We start from the raw sequence: 19,596 nt of genomic DNA, 5'->3' as shown, positions 1-19,596 counted from the left end.
CTTCTCCCGCGACCTTCCAGATTTCCTCCCCTCGCCCGCGACCGCACAAGCCAGGGTGCGCAAGGTGCGCGGCTCCTCGCTCCGCCCCCGCGCAGGAGAGCGGCTCGGAGCGGCGGAGTTAGGCAGGGGCTGCCTCGCCCCGCGGGCAGGTCCCCTGCCTGCGGGTCGAGGGCAGGAGGGCCGGGAGGAGGCGGGCAGCCCTCCCCCCCTCCCGTCCCTCCCTCCTCCCGCCCCGTCGCGCCGGAGCCCGGTGGCGCTGCGGGCTGCGGGCGGGGGGTGCTGCCTTCCCCGCCGCCGCCGCCGCCGCCGCCGCCGCCCGGCGAGGACCGCGCGCCCTCCGCCGAGCTCCCCGCGGGCCGGCGCGGAGCAGCGCGGGGCGGCCCCGGCCATGGGGCTGCGCACCGCCGGGCTCATCGGCTGCTGCTGCCTGCTGCCCCTCGTCCTCCCCGCAGCCCCAGGTAACGCCGGCCGCGGGCAGCGCTGGAGGAAGGCGGCGGGAGGGTGGCGAGCAGCGGACAGCCCGGCGTGTGCCGCGGGGAGCGGCGCGGGGAGGGGAGGCGAGTTGGGAAAGTTTTGGGAGTTTGCCGGGGCCGGGAGGAAGGCGGCGGCGGGAGCGCTCCTGCAGTCCCCGAGGGCAAAGCCTTCCCCAGCGCTCGCTCCGGCCGAAGGTGCGGGTGGCCTTTGGGAAGCTTTTCCTTCGCCTCCGACGGAGCGCATTTCTCGTGCCGTTTGCGTAGGGTGTCCGTGGCTAATGGTGACATGTCAGAGGAGCATTGCTTAGCGCGCTTGATGCGAGTTCTCGAAACAAACAAAAAAATGTGACTGAGACCTCTTCTCCTTAACTTACGTTATTCATGCATGATTTAATGAAAATGGTGATTTTTTTTCATCCGACGTAGGGTTGAAATGAATTCAACGCTTACTTATACTATAAGTTGTTTTGAATGGAAATTTTTTTCTGACTAAAGGTATTTTTGTGTTTCAAGTACTTCTAAAACAATGCAGTTGGAGTGGCATGCTGTGAAATGACGTACATGGATCTCTTCTGAAATTTCCCTTTTAAAGTAGTGTTTAGTGATATTACATATACTTTGCATATGCTGAAGTGACTTAGTTTGTGCTCTTCTGCCATTAGTTCTTTATGTCATTTCACTTATCCTATAGGAACACTGTAACATGCTCCAGATGAAGTTAATTTAAAATTTTATGTTGCAAAAACATGTATTTGAAAAAAAAAAAATCAGAACATTATGCAATGTGGGTTCTTTTAAAACACCAGTCGTGTATGGGACATAATATGATTTTTTTTTTTGAGTGCTGATTTTTCTGGTTTGATATTATAAATCTCTTCTTCCAGGCGTGAACTGTAAAACTGGCTGCCACCCAGAGAATGGATTTTGTGAATTTCCCAGTGAATGCAGGTAAAAAGATCTGTCAGACAGGGCTATTAGCGCAAGAACGGACAGCTTCAATAATTCATAGTCCTGTAAAATAGACAGAAGCTGAAGTGATTTGCCCTCTCAAAATATGGAACTGTAATGAAACAGCACTCTATTAGGATACAGTAACTGGAATCATAGAGCATAGACATCTAGGTGCCTTTTTAGGCTACTTTTTCCAGTAAGAAAAGTCTTTACATTGATTAGCATTTGTTTATTTTTCTCTCACTGAATGAAACGGTTTTCTTCACATAAACTGCTTCTAGTATCCCAGAAGCATTGATGGTATCTTTTTGTTCAAATGTGCTGCATAGTCCAATTTTGTATCTGAAAGTTTATTTATTGTGCCTCGAAAAGGGGAACATCCTTGTAATTATGTTTATTAAAAATAAACTGTGCCTCTATCTTGTCTTTTATCTCTTTCAGGTGTCAGCCTGGTTGGCAGGGTGCTCTTTGTAATCAGTGTGTTCCTTTCCCTGGGTGTTTGCACGGCAGCTGTGCCAAGCCCTGGCAGTGCATCTGTGAGGAGGGCTGGGTTGGCAGCCTCTGTGACATAGGTTTGCGCATCCTTTCCTGTCCTTGAGCAAATGAGGTGAAACAGCCCCATCATCTGGTGCTGGAGATATGCAAAAGTCCTGGATAACTAATTCTAAAAGATTGAATGTTAGTGCCAGACAATAAGGGGATGCAGGGCAGTGGCACATAAACCTGGAACTTTTATAATAATTTAATCAGAGGCATGCATCATTTAATCTTTTGTAACTGGGCATACGTGTGAGCAAAACGTAAATTCATCATTCCATTTTAAACATTGATCATTGTGGACAAGGCCAACAAATAATGGCTCCCTTGTTGTCATATAAGCCTTTTCTGTAAAAATACCAGTCATCTTGTATATATTAAATAATTTGAAATATTTACCTGACACATTATATATATGCTACTTTCTGTTCAGAAAAATGTGAGCATAATACTTAAAACTTCTTAAAAAGGAAAACGTTGTGCTTATTTCTTCCTTTACTTAACCAGTCATGATTCAGCAGAGTAGTATTAGTATAACTGAAAAAAAGGTCTGCCTGAACAGGCTGACACTTCCCTCTCAGATCTCAGGCATAAGCACAGCTCTTGTGTGCACTCTCTCACCCCTTGCCAGTGAGAATGAGCCAGCTTAGCATAAGGAAGCTGAAGAATTGGCCTTTGCTGAGCTGGTTTATTTTGGCTGATACAGGCAAATGTTCAGCCAAAGAGATCTGAGAGGGCCGAAACCGCGTGAGCATCCAGGAGCGTGCGCCTGTTCAGCCCACGTAGCTGCAGCTGGAAGAGGACAGGTGTCCTGGGCCTCATCCTCTTCTCATGTCTTTCAGGCTTTTGTGGTTACAGTTTATAATTTATAGAGCATGGCTGTGTTCTGCCCATGCATATCCAAAACAGTAATTAATGATGACACAGATTGAACTGGATAACATTTGCAAGATGACTGAAAGACTCAGAAGATTTCACATAGTTCACATCCTTGCAGTGGCATGGAGCTTGGTGCAAGGTACTCATTTATCTTCTTGTCAGGTTTTGCAGCCCATACTCACCAGCTGCACACATAAGCAAAGACAGACTTCTTAGTTAAAGCTAGTCCAGGTATGTTTGCAGGAGCTGCAGTAGCAATGGTGCAGATGTGATCGTAAGCTCTCAGAGTTGTGGTTCTGGACACCTCTCACAGATGCATTTGTACCTGGGACAGCCACCTAGATTCTCATTACAATCAGTGAGGAGGAATGGGTCTAGATCTAGATATGTGATCTAGAATCATAGAATTCTAAAACTAGACAGAATGACGCCCCACTGCCACCTTAGGAGGCTCAGTTCTATTGCTTGCCAATGACTCCAAAGGACCAGATTTTTAAAGGTACTATCTTCACACCTAAAGATTCCTGTAAGATAATATCGCATTCTTCAAGCTGGGCATACTTTTAAAAGCCATATGAAGTGCCTAGCTGAATTTCTAGGCACTTAGATATCTTTGCAATTCTGAGCCTTGCAAGCTTTCCCTCTTGCAACTGGCACTTAGGACACAAAACAATGATTTGGAAACTGTACCCATATGTTTATGGAAAAATATTATTTTAATACATATTCATTAAGATAGTTCTATAATACAAAAAAAGGTATCTCTTGCTTAAGTTCAGAAACTATGATTTCTCTCAACACTCAGAGTCATCTCAGGGTCTCCTCTGCCAATTTGAATCTAGATCCCCATGAAGAGCTGCCAAGAATATTCAGCCAAAAAGAAATAACCGTCTTTTCATCCGCAGGGACATGTTATGTTGAAAGTCTTTCATCTCAGTGAATTTACCTACTCTAAATGCATTGTTTTGCCACAAGGGATCAAGAGAAGGATCCTCCTTTTCTTGCTACTGGAAGGTTGCTACAAATTGTTATCCTGACCCAATAAAGCACTGAAACCTCAAACGGGTTAATTGCTCAGCCACTGATCTCATCACCTTCTGCCGAAGAGTTGGGGTCAGTTTCTTGGCTGTACAGAGTCATTACAGACTGCTTAACTCATTAACAGGTACCACTAAATGAAACTTCATTAGGTTAGGAAAAAGGAAGGCTTTTGAAGGCTCCTGCTGTTTTGGGGATCACTGGCATAGATACGTAAATGTCTTTTAAATATGAAAATACAAACCCATCAGTTTCTTACCATGAAGTACCAGACTCCCTGCCTCTCTCTCCTTATACAAAATGTATGTGTCTGGTGAGAGTAGGCCACAGGTGTTACATTTTTCACATGCATATGACATTAGGTGCCATTTTTTGGCTACTGGAGACAATTTTTAACTTCAGGTGCGTAATGAGATAAGGCATGTTAGAAAGCTACATTTCTGTTGTTTCTGTGGAGATTGATGAAGGGTTGTGAGTACTGCAGTTCTGGCATTCTCTTGAAATTCTTCCTTTTTGCTGCTATAGAATGTGTAACGTTTGCTAGTGCATAGCCACTGTTTTAGTGTTACCAACTGGGAGCAAATGCCAACTCACAAGGATGGCAAAATCAGGGATGGAAAACTGTGGGAGGGTCTGAAGTTCATTTGGCCACTACTGTAAACACCTGAAATATTTGTGAAATATAGATATAGTCTCAGCAGCTTATGAGCTTTCTAAGCATGGGAGGAAAAAAAGGTGATTTGGATTGGTGGTGATAACTCTTTTTTTGTTTTCTAGGAAAGTTAGTCTCCTTGGCTTGAATAACGGAAGTTCTTTTCTGGAGTAATTTTAGATCATTAAGTGGTTTGCTAATGCCTCTGACTGTGTAGCTGTTGTTTTTACTATGGGCAACCTGGTCCTCAGTTCAGGTCAAGAATGACCTTCCCAGTAATTTATAGGCATGCGGATTATAGGTTGGGCTTGATCCACTGTAAACACATAGGCCAGGATCAGTGGTATCATTTATGGCCGTTATTGCAGTCACATGGACAGACATGGCACTTAAAGAAAGAAATCTGTGAGTTGATATTAGTGTTATCACTGCTGGTTAGCCTCTTTGCAACAGCGTGCATCAGCCTGGCTAACTGAACGCCATGGCATCTTCTCATCCTCTGGAAACATAGCCTTGAAATCGGGTATGTGAACATGTGGAACCAGGCTGTACAGCATGGGGTTTCCCTCTGTGTCTGTCTGACACACGCTACACAGTACAGGAACCGGTACCACTTCAAACACTGAATATAACAAAGGGAAAACCAGTTTAGTCAATTTATTTCCAAGAAAAAATGACAGTCGATCAGATCAGTTCATGCTTTATAAGCTGCCTTTAAAGCCTGTGAAAATATGTGGCAAACAACACTGCTCCAAAAAGCATTCAAGGTTATTTTGGTCCTTCTGAAAATTGGAGCTTACATTCAAAGTGCATGCAAAGTGATTGTCTTGCAATGAGAACAGGTTAATACATTAGAAAACAGAGCCTCTTATCCAGGGAAGATTGTATTTGAAAGCTAAGGCTGTTGAAATATTTTGCTATGGTTCAAATTTTGCAGTACCTCATGATATCATCTACCTTGCATGTTATGTTGTGGGAAGTAAAATATAAATGCCCTTAAATCCCTTTTCATCTTCTTAGAAAGTGTATGTGCACACTTAGAAACTGTGTGTGTGAGGCATCAGAAAACTTGCAGTCAGCACTTCTCTGCAGCTGCTCCATTAGTTGGCTAAAATATGCACTTATTTGTTTATTTATTTTTAATTATTTTAAAAATTCAGTAATCATTTGAGTGGGAAGTGGCTCAGCAGGGAAATTGTAAAGAAAAGGAGATGTGTGACTTTGGGTCCAGACATCATACAGCTCTCTCTTCTGGTACAGTTATGTGAGGGTTGGACGCAGCCCAGCCAAAAGATGAAATTTTAAGAGATTTTTGTAACTTGCCGGTCTCTGTTATTATGAAATGTTTGTTCATAAGCACATAATTATAGGCTCTCGGGCAGGGAGTGGGGAGAATTCCCAGTTCCTGACTGCTTCATCAGAATTCTGCTCATGGAGAAGCCAAGGTTGTGAAAGGACGACTAGACTACATAGTTCTTTCTCCCCTACTAATATTTTATTGATAATGTTACTTATTTATAGACTGGAACAATTAAAAAGTATTTTACAAATAGGAGCTAGGAAGAAAGAAACAAGCTGAAAGTGCTTGCAATAGTTGAACAATCTGAACTCCATTTTAACAGAGGGAGGAATAAATAGGAATTTATAAAATGCAGGATGAAGGACTGTTAAAGCTATATTTTATTTGAAGTATTACATACTATCTACTGACTCTTTCTCATTAGATTAATTAAGCCTTGTTTTTTTTTTAAACAGATATTCACCCATGTTCTGCAAAGCCCTGCACCAATAACTCAACGTGCATAGAGACTGGTGATGGAGGATATATTTGTCTGTGTGCCCAGGGATTTACAGGAAAAAACTGCCATCTCAAAAAAGGGCCCTGCATTATTAATGGGTAAATATTGATTTCTGACATGAATTTAAAATCCACACTCCTACTGACTATTATTCAGAATTCTTTGCTAAGTGAAAGTATCTCTGTGCTAAAATATCTGCTTCTGCTAGTTCCTGATATTTTTATCAAACTTTACAAATCGGATCTGTTCATACAGTAAAGATTTACAGATTATCAGCATGAGTTTGTGTGCATAATTAGAGTACTAAAAGTGACAATTTGCACATTTTGTTGTGCTGAATTTATGCCTTCCCATGATTTTAGTAAACAAACTTGGAGTAACCTCCCATCCTGTGTTCTCACCTGTAGTGAGAGATAATTGTATATACAAGCCATATACAGCAATAAGAACAGTAGCCAATGCACAAGCTGTCTGCACAAAAACACCTAGTTCGCCAGCCTGTCATTTTTCTCAACTGACATATAATGGTGTGTCCATAGTTTACTGAAGGAGATAATTTCACTTCCACCAGAATAGGATATGGGAGGCCATTGCTCTCCATTCTCTAAGAGAAATGGGACGTTAGGAACAGCTTTGCCAGCAGGTTGAAGTTGGTGATCCTTCCCCTCTACTCAGTCCTGGCGAGACACATCTGGAGTGCTGGGCCCAGTTCTGGGCTTATTAGTACAAGAAGGATGTGGACATACTGGAGTGAGTCTATCGAAGGACCATGAAGACGATTAACGAACATCTCTCCTACAAGGAGAGGCTGAGAGAGCCGGATTATTTAGCCTAGAGAAGAGAAGGCTTGGGGGAACTTATCTATGTGTACAAATACCTGATGGGGAGAAGCAAAGAAGGCAGAGCCAGAGCTCTTCTTAGAGGTACCCAATGAAAGGGCAAGAGGCAATGGGCACAGACTGAAAAACTTTCAGCAGTATCACTGGTAGAATTGCTTGAAAAAATGATGACCTTTCAAAGTTAAACAAAATGTGGATTGGTGTTTTTGTTGAAATCTAGAAATATCTGCTGTCCTCTAGCTCATCGAGGGTCTGATCCCATAAGCATACAGAATACCTTTCTGGTGGATACAAGTTTGGTAAAATTATCACATTAAAATCACAGTTTTCTTTTTGGAGATTGCCTTCTTCCTTCCTCTCTAGCTCCGTATGAGTACCTTCTGGTTCTCTTCTTGCTCAATAATAGATCATGATGAATATTCAGATCTACCTTATGACTAAATCTTCCTGAAGACTTGTACACTCTTGTTGAAGGAACATTAACACCTCTCACTGTCCCTGGCAAGAATTGCCATTCTTACAGCTTTGTGTAATGATTGGAATATTTTTGCCATTGCTTTTAATTGGGGGATAGTCAAACAGTTCTGTCTGGGTTTACTTTCGGCGTCTAAGATAACTGCCTATGTCTCTTCATTGGCAATGAGGAAATTTAAGTTCCTCGCAAGTGCCTTGAATGACATCCAAGCTACTTGCCTAACGTAGGGGATGCGAATAGCTTGCTTTCTCCACTTTTCCTCTGTAGAGCAAATATTTCAATAATTCTATGTGGACATATATTAATTATCCCAAAGAACAGGTGAGGCATGGTATCAACAAAATAACACAGATTAATTCCATGTACTTTATTAAAATCCTTATGTTTTTAAATTGCTGAAACGACATTTTTGTGATAGTACTCTGTGTTGGAACTGAATGCTCGTAAGCTAGTCTGGAAATTATGAACAATTTTTCATAATGAAACAACATTCTTGAAACAGCAATTCCTTTTCTCTAGGAAGCTGTGTCTTTTTCAGGAAAATGAGCAGCAGGCTCTGCAAATATGCTTTTAGTTCAAAAGGACAACTGTTCTCAGCATAAGCACTGCACTTCTGCTAATACCTCGTAGTTCACCAGAGAGTGCACCTCACATCCTGGAAAGACACCTCATCATATGAGGTCATCTCATTCACTTCTCAGTTCCTCTCTACCTCAGTGGTAATGTTAACAATGTTGATATTACTAAGCATTGCTGCAGGCTCCTTAGTTAATATTCACAGGTGGAACCAAGACAGTTCACAAATCAAAGTGATTGTTCTAGTCTATTTACAAAATCAGGCAGATGTATCTGCATTAGTGACATCTGTGATGTTTTGAAGTTTTGCTGTGAAGCAGAGCAGCGAGTGGTACTTTCTAAAATGAAAGCAGAGTATTTGGAAAGCAAAGATGTGGTACGTCCATGTTTCCACAACTAGTCCTTCATGTACCACACCTTGCTGAACATACCTTAAGCACCAAAAATGCAAAGTAACTGTATCTATTCAAGGAGATTAATATTAATACCTTATCTATTTAAACATATTAAAATTAGGCAAATTCAACTCAGTGTTAGTAACAAATAAAGAATAAGTTTTCAAAATTCTGTATATTTTCCCTTAACTGTTTTTTATTTAAATTTTTTATACTTCTGAAAGGTTCAGAAAAAATTTTACGCTTACATTCTCCAGCAATTTCTTCCTATATCCCTAGAAAGTACTGTAATTCAACCTACCCATGAGGGTTCAAACTGCCACACATTGCCATATCCAAAACAGCTTGTCAGATTTTCCATGGGACCTGTAAAGCTAAGAGAGGGTGCTAGACTCTCCAAGACAGGCCATAACCACTCATTTACTCAAGGACTGTACAACTACAGCTTCCATATTTTGCTTAAAGCAGACACAGTGGCTAGTGATTGTGGCAAAATTCCTTGTTCGCATTATCACCTCAAGTTGTCACCAACAAATGTTATGTCAAAGTCCAGGGACAGCCACACCTTTCACTTTCCTAATACTGCTGCCAGGCTTCCAATTTGTTTTTTCAGCAGCCTTTTTTCCAGCCAACATCTACAGTGAAGGACAATACAAGAGGACAGAGCAGTTTATGTGGAAACAGCAAAAAACAGGCAGATGATTCTTCTACCATGATATTCAGGCTCTCCTGATGGGTGGCCACCAAGTGCTTCAGTCCCCAGTAAAGCCAGAGGTGCTTCGGGTAGTCTCTATCATAACTACTCCCAGGATAATGGCTGGGCTTTTGAGAAACTCAATCTTATCCTGACTGGTGGTCAGGGACCATCTGTGGTCAGCAGTTTATATCTCTTTCACAGTCATCTCACTCAGACATCAACAGACCTCCTAAATCTCTGTGTCCCACCATCAAAAATCATAATGGCCAATTGCTACTGATGACTGCATACGTGATGTGTCAGCATTCATGAAGCTGTGATGTTCATTACCCCTGGGACTTTCCCCTGGAAATGTAACAGCTTGGATTTTTCGACTATATTCTGGTACTATGCTGTATGTCTTCAGAGATTTATAAGTAGTAGGAAAGCTGTTGTGGTCAGAGAGGCTTGCTGTAAGCTTTACCAAGTGTTATTCATTTTTAGAAGGCAAGCTTTAAAAGCCTTGTTCATGTACGATGAACTGCCATGAAATTGGATTTTGAGATTTATTTGTAAACCTGTGACCCAGGGCCCCTTTTCTGCCAACACGGCCAGTTGAAGGACCAAGTCCACATTGCATAGCTCCACTGAATTGGCACATTTGTGTCTTTCTGTCAACGGGTGACCCTATCTTTTGGCGTTACACTCGGTAAGGCACAGTTCCATTGCAAAATGTAAAAAAAGGTGTCTCAGTGAATTTATATAACTTAAAACATAGTACCAGGCTATTAATTATTAAGTTCTTAAAGGGTTTGCAGAAATACTTGGTTTCCTATGGTCTTGTCCTCACATTACAGCTGCCTTTGCCAAGGCTGAAACTATCCCATTTATCATTTTTATTATAATCATATGAATCAAAATTTTTGGCTGAAGAGCAGTTTGCAGGAAAGTATCTGTTCGCCTTTAAATTTTTTGTATGTCATGGAGCACTGGCAGGGCAGAATAAAAACAATATCAGCTTTACATCGAGCTGCTATGGCAGAGTGTTTTGTTTTGCCAATACAATACATAGATTATCTTATGAATAATCAGGTGGAAAAAAAATCCATGCTGCTAGTGTCTTTGTTCAGTCTTGTCTGAATAGTGGCTCAGCTAAATAGCTCTAAGCATATGGAAACACTGGGAAGCTTAATTTGAATAAATGTTTGAAATAATTTAAAATCCTTTCGCAGCTCTTCAAGTTGAATTTATATACTGGTGTACTAATCCTTTCCGAAGGGTTAGCAGAAGATATTGTAATCTGCATTGGCAAAGCTCTTGAACAAACTCATTCTTGATTCAACTTCATTGCCTTCAGTGGATCTGCATTTGGAACTGGCTCTTCTGAAGAAAACCAGCTCCTTTTATTATATAAAGTGTTTCCTAATAGCTTCTTTCATTCGACTTTAATTCAGTTCTGTCTATGTGTTTGTTACCTGTTCTAGCTCTCCCTGCCAGAATGGAGGAACATGCATTGATGACAATGGTTTTGCACCACATGCTTCCTGTCTGTGCCCCTCTGGTTTTGCTGGCAACTTCTGCGAAATAGATAGAGATGACTGTGAATCCAACCCCTGTGAAAATGGAGGAACATGTACAGATATTGGTGTGGATTTCAGCTGTTTTTGTCCCCATGGCTATACGGGAAAGCTCTGCAGCAGCCGTGTCATATTCTGTGCAAGTGGCCCATGTGAGAATGGAGGGACATGCAGTGAACATCCCCAAGGAGGATTCGAATGCATCTGTAAACCAGAATTTGTTGGTGTGACCTGCAAACATCCCAGCAAAAACACAAGCTTCTCTGGAGTGAATATGGAGACAAAGCATATGCAGAATTACAAGCCACCCTCAAAAGCTCATCACAGATCAGTGCATCATCAACAAGAAATCCTGAAAATAACAATGAAAGAAACAATCCAAAATGCAGATCCCTTGCTCAGTAGAAGCCAGGTGATCTGTTTTGTTGTACTGGGCTTGCTTACATGTCTTGTTGTCCTGGGTACAACTGGGATTGTATTTTTTTCAAAATGTGAAATGTGGCTTGCTAATGCCAAATATAGTCATCTCCTACGCAAGAAAAAGAACTTTTTTCTGAAATCTAACAATGGGGAAAACCTCTCAGTCAATATTATCTTCCCAGAGAAGATCAAATTGACTAATTACACCAAGAACTACACTGCCATCTAGGCCCTTGAAAGCCGAGCAGCAACTTGCAACTTTTCATAGCAATATGTAAAATAGGTTGAATTTATTGCCTGTGACTGGCCTCAGTATTTGTGGGTACATTTGCTGTAGCTTGTGCTGAGTGATAATGAAGAAATATAATGTATCTGTATTGCTAAGGATTTTTTCATTCCCCAAAATAAAAGTTAAAAAAAAAAGGTTAAAAAGCAGGAAATATTAATTTGATTTCTTTCCAAGGCAGCTATTTTTTGTAAAATAAAAGCTAATTTACCAATGGAACTGTATTGTAGCTTTGTCTTGTGCATAGTTTATCTGGCAAATACGGTACCTGTAAATATACTCAGTAATGCTTTTTTTGCTTTTTCAATAAACAGCAGTTAAGGGCTATACTGGTTTATTTATTCATTTCTAAATGTTATGCTACAGCAAAGTCCACAACAAGTGTCCCTGCCTAATTCTTCTGCTGTCTGTGATAAAAACTGTAGGGAGTGCAATCAACAGGAGCAAATGCACACTGATGTCTCATGTATCCAGTCAGTTTTGCTATTTTTTACAAGCTTGTAAAATAGATTACTCCTTCTATAGAATCTAATAAGTCTTTGTGATACTAATTTCAGGTTAAAGGTGCTTGGGATGCTGCCTCCATAAATAGTTCTATTTACCTACCAAAATGTTAAAAAGGTGTTCAATGTCATACTTTCTGTATAGAGACCTGGTGTTATAGAACATCTCGAAACATAAGGTCAAAAAATGAGTGAAAAGAATGGAAAGAATGTAAAGAAGATATTTTATTAATGAATGCTCCTGGTATTTAGACATATTCAAGATAAAAACTGTCTCCACTAACTAACAATAAGGATTAACACAAGGACGAATTCTAGGAAAATAGAATAGAGTGCCAAAATAGTATCCTGAGGCAAACTTAGCTAATTAGAATAGAAAAATCCTAGCCCACTTTTATGTATATTATATGTAAATGAGTTAGAGCATGCGCAAATGTGTTATGTTGTTTAGATTAGAGCCAGCAATTTTTACAACCAATCATTACGAAGTATGCTAATTAATTGTGTGATGTAAGCTGTGCGATTAGGACAAGGAGGTGTGCTGGTTTGGACCAGGCACCCGTATCTGCACATTTACATAATAAAAGAAAATACCTCGACTCTGTGTGTAAATTGGGCAATGCACACCGGGTAACGAACCCAAGTTTTGGGACAACAGTTTTTGGTGACCCAGGTGGGACAGCGCTGACAGCCTTGCCCGGATTGTCTTTCCATACCCGATGGGGAGAATTGGCTCAACTGGACTCCAGCACGCACCAACCTGTTTTTTGGGGACTCTGTCAGCTCCTCTCCTGAGGTCAGGGAGATAAGCAACACAACTATGCAACGCTGTTGAAAAGAGGTATTTTCAAACATAAGAATAAAAGGAGGGGGGGAATTTCTTTAGGAGCGGTAAACTCTGGGAAATATTTACCTTGTGTAAGGGCGCATTGGAAAAGTTGCTCAACAAGGAATATTTCACCCTATATAAAGCGCTTTGGGATAGCGCATTAGGGATAATTTTGTTTCCACACTCTGGTCTGGTTTCTGGTTCTGGTGTGGTTTCTGGTTTATTGAGCATACACAATATTAAAAATTAGTGTGGAAACCCTGTTTTGATTTTTGGTACCAAAATGGGTTTAACTGCTTCTCAGGAAACACCCAATTGCTCCCCTCTAGGATGCATCCTGAAATATTGGAATAAATTTGGAAGGGATCCCATGACTAAGGATAAATTGAAAAGATAATGTAATCAATGGTGGCCGCAATATTGATTGGAAGATGGCAAAAAATGGTCTGAAAATGGATCTTTAACCTATAATACTATTCTGCAATTGATGTTGTTTTGTAGAAGAACTGACAAATAGGTGAGATTCCATATGTAGATTTGTTTTTTGCTTTAAGGAATGATTGGGAAATCAGAAAGAAATGTGGTTTAGTGGATTCTAAATATCAGAATGGAATGTATTTAGTTAAAAAGAAAAAAGAGAATCCTTGTTGTATGGATTGTAAGAAAAAGACTGGGATGGAGGAAAATGAAGACTATGTTCAATTGTCGGTAGCACCTTCTAAGGTTAATGAATCTGAGAGCTCTGAAAAAGGGGATAGTCCAGTAGCTGGTAGGATGAGAGGTTATAAAGTTAGTGTCCAGGCTCCTTTGAGACAGGCGGTGGGGCCGGAAAGGAATCCTGTATATGTGCATGTACCATTTACTACCTCAGATTTATTGAATTGGAAACAAGCAGTAGGATCATATTGAAATAATCCAGAGGGGATGTATAGCGCCATAAAAACTGTAATGATAACACATAATCCAAATTGGGGAGATATACAGAGCCTCTTAGAATATCTGTTTACTCATGAGGAGCAAAGAACGGTTTTAGAAAAGGCTAAGGAAGAACTGTTCTGACAGCATGGGGGAATACCTAATGCTGATCCATTTATGTCAAAAGAAGATCCAGTGTGGGATCCTAATACTGATGTGGGGATGAGAAGAATAAAAGAACACCAGAAATTGATTCTATATGGAATTCAAAATGGAGTGAAAAAGCCCAAAAATTTATCCAAATTATATGAAATAAGACAAGGAGATAAGGAGACCCCATCTGCCTTTTATGAAAGAATGTGAAATAGCACAAAAATGGACAAATTTATACCCAGACGATCCCAGCAACATGAAATTATTTAATATGTTGTTTATTGGTCAATCAGCTTCAGATATCAGGAGAAAAAGGTGAATAGCACAGTTGGAATGACAATCTCACAGCTAATGTCCATCGCTTATAAAGTTTATAATAATCGGGAAGAAGTAGAAGAGAAAAAAAAACAGAAGAGAACAAAGCTACAAGCTTCTCTGTCAGCTGCCCTGACAAATGGACCAGGAAGAGGTAGAGAAAAAGTGGGGGAAATTTTCCCAGTAGATGAAGAGGTAGAGGAGAAGGTCATGGAAATCTGAGAAGCAATCAATGTGATGTTCCATTAGGACCTAATCAGTGTGCTTATTGTAAACAAGATGGACATTGGAAAAGAGAATGTCCCCATTGGCAAACGGGTCAGGAAAAGGGGGTGGAAACGACGGCTGAGGTATTGGCAGAAATCGGTTTAGACTGAAGGGGACCAAAGGCATATATTAAAGTTTCCCCAGCCAACACATCCCGGACACAGTATTGAATGCGGTAATACCTTTGGTGTGGGGCTCAGAGAAGCCAGGTAAAGCAAAGAATGTAATTCCAATCAAAATTACACTTAAAGCAGGGGTAAGCCCAGTGAGGGTAAACCAATACCCTATCAGACTGGAAGTACGAAAAGGATTGGAACCCTCGATAAATACTTTTAAGCAATATGGACTGCTTAGAGTGTCAATCTGAATTTAATACTCCTATTCTACCAGTAAGGAAGCCTCATTCTCAAGAATACAGATTAGTATAGGATTTAAGAGCAATAAATCAAATAACTGGACATAGACCCTACTGTATCAAATCCTTACACCTTGCTAGCCTTGGTACCTGAAACAATTGCTTATTTTACTGTTTTGGATTTAAAAGATGCCTTCTTTTGTATCCCAGTGGACGAACAAAGCCAGACAATCTTCACTTTTGAATGGGAGAATCCCACAACAGGAAGAAAGGCACAGCTGTGTTGGACTGTGCTCCCTCAAGGATTTTAAAAAAGCCCTGCTCGGTTTGGTAACATATTGGCAAAGGAATTAGAACAGTGGCAAGGTAAATATGATAATGTAACCCCATTACAATATGTTATTGACATATTAATAGGAGCTGACACTAAAGAAAGCTGCTTAGAAGCCACAAGTAGTTTGCTGAATTATTTGGGATTGACAGGATACAGAGTTTCCCAGAAAAAGGCTCAAGTTGCAAAGGAAAAGGTTGGATATCTGGGCTTCGAAATATCAAGAGGACAAAAAAAACCTCCTGCAGGTGATGTGAAAAGAGGAATAACCCCCGGGGAACACTGGCAAATAGATTTCTCTGAGTTGCCAAAATATAAACAATGTAAGTATCTACTACAGTTCGTAGATACATTTTCAGGATGACCAGAAGCTTTCCCTTGCCACACTAAACAGGCTTGAGAGGTTGTTAAAGCATTATTAAAGGAAATAATCCCTAGATTTGGAATTCCTGAAGGGATCTCTTCTGACAATGGGCCTCATTTCATTTCAGAAGTGGTTCAGGGAATGTCAAAATTTCTCCAATTTAAATGGGATTTACATACCCCACGGAGACCACAGTCTAGTTGGAAAGTAGAAAAAATGAACCAGACCCTTAAGAGGCACATCTCAAAATTATGTTAAGAAACTCATTTTAAGTAGGTGGATGTTTTACCAGTTGCTTTAATGAGAATCAGAATTAGCCCTCGAGCAAGGGAAGGAATAAGCCTTTTTAAAATATATGGAAAACCCTATCTGGTCAGAAGCACAGGTAACCGAAGCAACCGAATGCATGTTATAGGGGAAAAAATATTTGCTGTCTATTTTGCACATTTTAATCATCCTTACACAGGTACCTCAATCAGCGAGCTCCTTTGCTCCTGGATTCGCCAGTACACAATTTTCAACCTGGAGACTTGGTTTATATTCACACCTGGAAGGATGAGCCACTGAAAGAGAAGTGGAAAGGACCTTATACAATCCTACTGACCACCTATACCACTGTGAAGATAGAAGGAATCAACTCCTGGATCCACTCACTACACGCGAGTTAAACCAACTCCTCCACCAGAGCTTGAGGACAAGTGGAGAGGCATTCCGGCGGGACGCTTAAAAATTGTACTATTGCATAATTGGGTTGTAAAATGAAAAACTATCTGGTTTTGCTTCTTTTCCACATTGGAGATATGAATGTGTTTTTCCCAAAATAGGATAGACCTACAAATGTTTGGGAAAAATAGTGAATACCACTACCTTCTGTTTAGCTGGAGGAACTTCTGTAGAAGGAGTTTTCACCTCTTACCTGTTAGGAGTACCTAATGCTCTGATACTTTTGAAAAATTATACTATTCTGAGATTTTTTTTTTAATATTAACATGACATACAGCAGCAGGTATACTTGGGGAAGAGCAACTAAAATCAGGGAAAAAGGCATGCTAAGAAAAAAAGTTAAGGGCATGTTTCCAGTTGAAAGTTGCATTCGGTTTGTGAACTGCACTCCACAATCTAAGTGTGAAAATCTTTCAAGATCTGAACCCCCATTAAAATGTAATAGAACAGAGATAATGAGTTATGCATGGGCTCATACTAAATTGCCATTGGGATAGTTTCTCTTTTGTGGAAGGATAGCATACACCTATATCGCTGTGAATGTCACTGGAGGACCGTGCGCAATGGGAAGATTAACAGCAATGTTAAAAAAAAAAAAAAAAAAGAAAAAAAAAGAAAAAAAAAGAATACTTAGATGAAAAGAGAACCATTAGGCAGAAGAGACAAATTTCCAATCTGCCTCCAAATTGTAACTCTCAATTTACATTATGGAGTCCTAGCGAAATCACGGAGGCTGCATTCCTTACACCTGGAGTTGAGATAACTATGAATTACCATAATGTAAAGAGACTAGCTTGTGAATTAGTCAAAAATATTAACTTTCCTTCCCAAGCGCTTGCTGCCTTAGGAGAGGAAATGACACAGATTAGAGAGGTCATATTGGAAGACAGAGCAGCTATTGACGATCTTCTTTTAAGACATAATCATGGATGTGAAGAATTTAAAGGAATGTATTGCTTCAATTTAACTGACAATTCTCAGGTTATAGAAGGAAAGGCTCAACAATTGAAAGAGTTAGTAGAAAATACCAAAGAGAAAGAGGGTTTAGATTTTTCTTGGTTAATTTTGTGGTTGCCCAATTTTGGATGGTTAAAACAACTGTTTGTAGCTGGCCTCCTCCACAACTAGCTGTCGCATGATACAATGCCTGCCTTTGGGCTGTGATTGGCTGAAGCCATATCTTAAGAAAAAGCCTTCAAACAACATTCTGATGGTACAAAAAGAAGATAACCCATTTATAGAAAAAATAGAACAGAAAGAAAGGGAAAACCAGAAAGATTGAGACTTATGAGAATTATAAAATATATCCATAAGGTGCAAAGGGGGAAAATATTATAGAACATCTCAAAATACAATGTCAAAAAATAAGTGAAAAGAATGGAAAGAATGTAAAGAAGATATTTTGTTAATGAATGCTCCTGGTATTTAGACATATTCAAGATAAAAACTGTCTCCACTAACAATAAGGATTAACACAAGGACGAATTCTAGGAAAATAGAATAGAGTGCCAAAATAGTATCCTGAGGCAAACTTAGCTAATTAGAATAGAAAAATCCTAGCCCACTTTTATGTATATTATATGTAAATGAGTTAGAGCATGCGCGAATGTGTTATGTTGTTTAGATTGGAGCCAGCAATTTTTACAACCAATCATTACGAAGTATGCTAATTAATTGTGTGATGTAAGCTGTGTGATTAAGACAAGGAGGTGTGCTGGTTTGGACCAGGCACCCGTATCTGCACATTTACATAATAAAAGAAAATACCTCGACTCTGTGTGTAAATTGGGTGATGCACACCGGGTAACGAACCCAAGTTTTGGGACAACGCTGGCAGAGATGTAAAGGACCGAAATCTGACTTTTTATAAATATTCCTCAAGGAACTCTGCCAAAAGAAGTATTCTTTACACCTGTGTCATTTGGAGAAATGACAAGATAATGTGTAACCTGAAAGAGGACAGCTACTTTTAATTCTCCATTTCTGCTTTTTCTCAGTTATATTTCAAGGGGAGGACAAGGTTCTCAAGAATCAAAAGCAGCACTAGCAAACAGGCAAAGGCTCATGAAAGCCACAAAATTGTTAGGGGCCTGAGGGCACTAATAGGTCTTAACATCCCTGAGGAGCCTCACCTGGGGACCTCACCCTCCCCCTGCCCACAGGCCTATTTCAGGTCGGCTGAGGGCTATTGGTCCTAGTCTGATCTATGCTGTAGGAATGCTGGTCTTCACTTCCACCTCTGCCTGCTGGATGGACCTCAGACCTGTACTGTAGGTAGCCCATCTGCTGGACGGACCCTTTGAACCTGAGCTCCAAACCTGTCTCCTTTTGCTTCTCACTGGAGCCCATGGATGGACCCTGGACCTGGTTCATCACTTGCTGTGTCTGGGACTGTCAATGGACCCCATTACCAGCAGCAGCTCTGGCGATGTGTTCAGCCTCTGTGAGACTGTGCTGTTGGTGAGGGCGTGTCCCACTCTGGGGCATGACCTTCCTGGGTCTCCCAGCTTCGCATTCTTACTGGGCAGCCTAATGCTGGCTGGTCCCTTTAAAAAAACCAAAATGCCAAAAACCAACAAAACTGAATCACTTTGACCTGCAGTGCCTAAAGGTGTCTTCAGCTGCTGTTAAGCCCAGCCACCCCAGATAGGAACAGCAGCTTCTTCTAAGCTGTCTGACTGTCTGATAACTATGCTATTCCCAAATCCATTAACAGCTGCTCAAATTTTAAAAAAAAAAAAAAAGCCTTAAAGCACATACAGGCCATTACCCTGGGATATTTTTTTTGTTGACATCTCTCTTAATTGCTATGAGTATATTGCAAGTTTACTGTATTACTGATAATATTCGCACATATCGTAGCATTACAATGCAGTGCAAAGATTAGAGCTAACAGGAAAAATGGTGTTGAGATACTACTGTGGAAAGTGTTGACTTCTAGATGACAGGATGAAAAATCTAAAGCAAGCAGATGCTCCCTCTCAAAACTCTTGTTGAGAAGGCAACTATTCATCAAAACCATCAACTTTTCAATCAGTCTTAGCGAAGATGACTAACTTAGAAATCCAGATGAAGGTAAAACCAGGTAAGCAGTGTTGAATTTGAAGCCATAAAACATGAGCCACGGGAGTTTACACATTTCTTTTAAAACAATATGTTTTAAACATGTAATTCAGTATTGTACATTTTAATGTGATCTATTCTGTGATTAGAAGTATGTTAGGCTCAATTTGTAGATAATCAGAAACATTGAATAGCTCCATTGGGT

General features: G+C 40.4%; 1 protein-coding gene across 1 annotated transcript; it reads left to right on the top strand.

The window, feature by feature from the left end:
* The first annotated feature begins 388 nt into the window (after positions 1-388).
* On the top strand, positions 389-11,898 carry DLK1 (delta like non-canonical Notch ligand 1). Its single transcript, XM_059819803.1, has 5 exons — positions 389-458; positions 1,358-1,421; positions 1,866-1,996; positions 6,286-6,427; positions 10,775-11,898. Exons 1-5 carry the CDS (start codon positions 389-391, stop codon positions 11,514-11,516), a joined length of 1,149 nt encoding a protein of 382 aa, XP_059675786.1. The 3' UTR covers positions 11,517-11,898.
* The last annotated feature ends 7,698 nt before the right edge of the window (positions 11,899-19,596 follow it).

Source organism: Gavia stellata, chromosome 7 (assembly GCF_030936135.1).
Source record: "Gavia stellata isolate bGavSte3 chromosome 7, bGavSte3.hap2, whole genome shotgun sequence".
Lineage (NCBI taxonomy): Eukaryota > Metazoa > Chordata > Aves > Gaviiformes > Gaviidae > Gavia > Gavia stellata.
The sequence above is the reverse complement of the archived record's forward strand: the minus strand, read 5'-3'. Positions and strand labels throughout refer to the sequence as shown.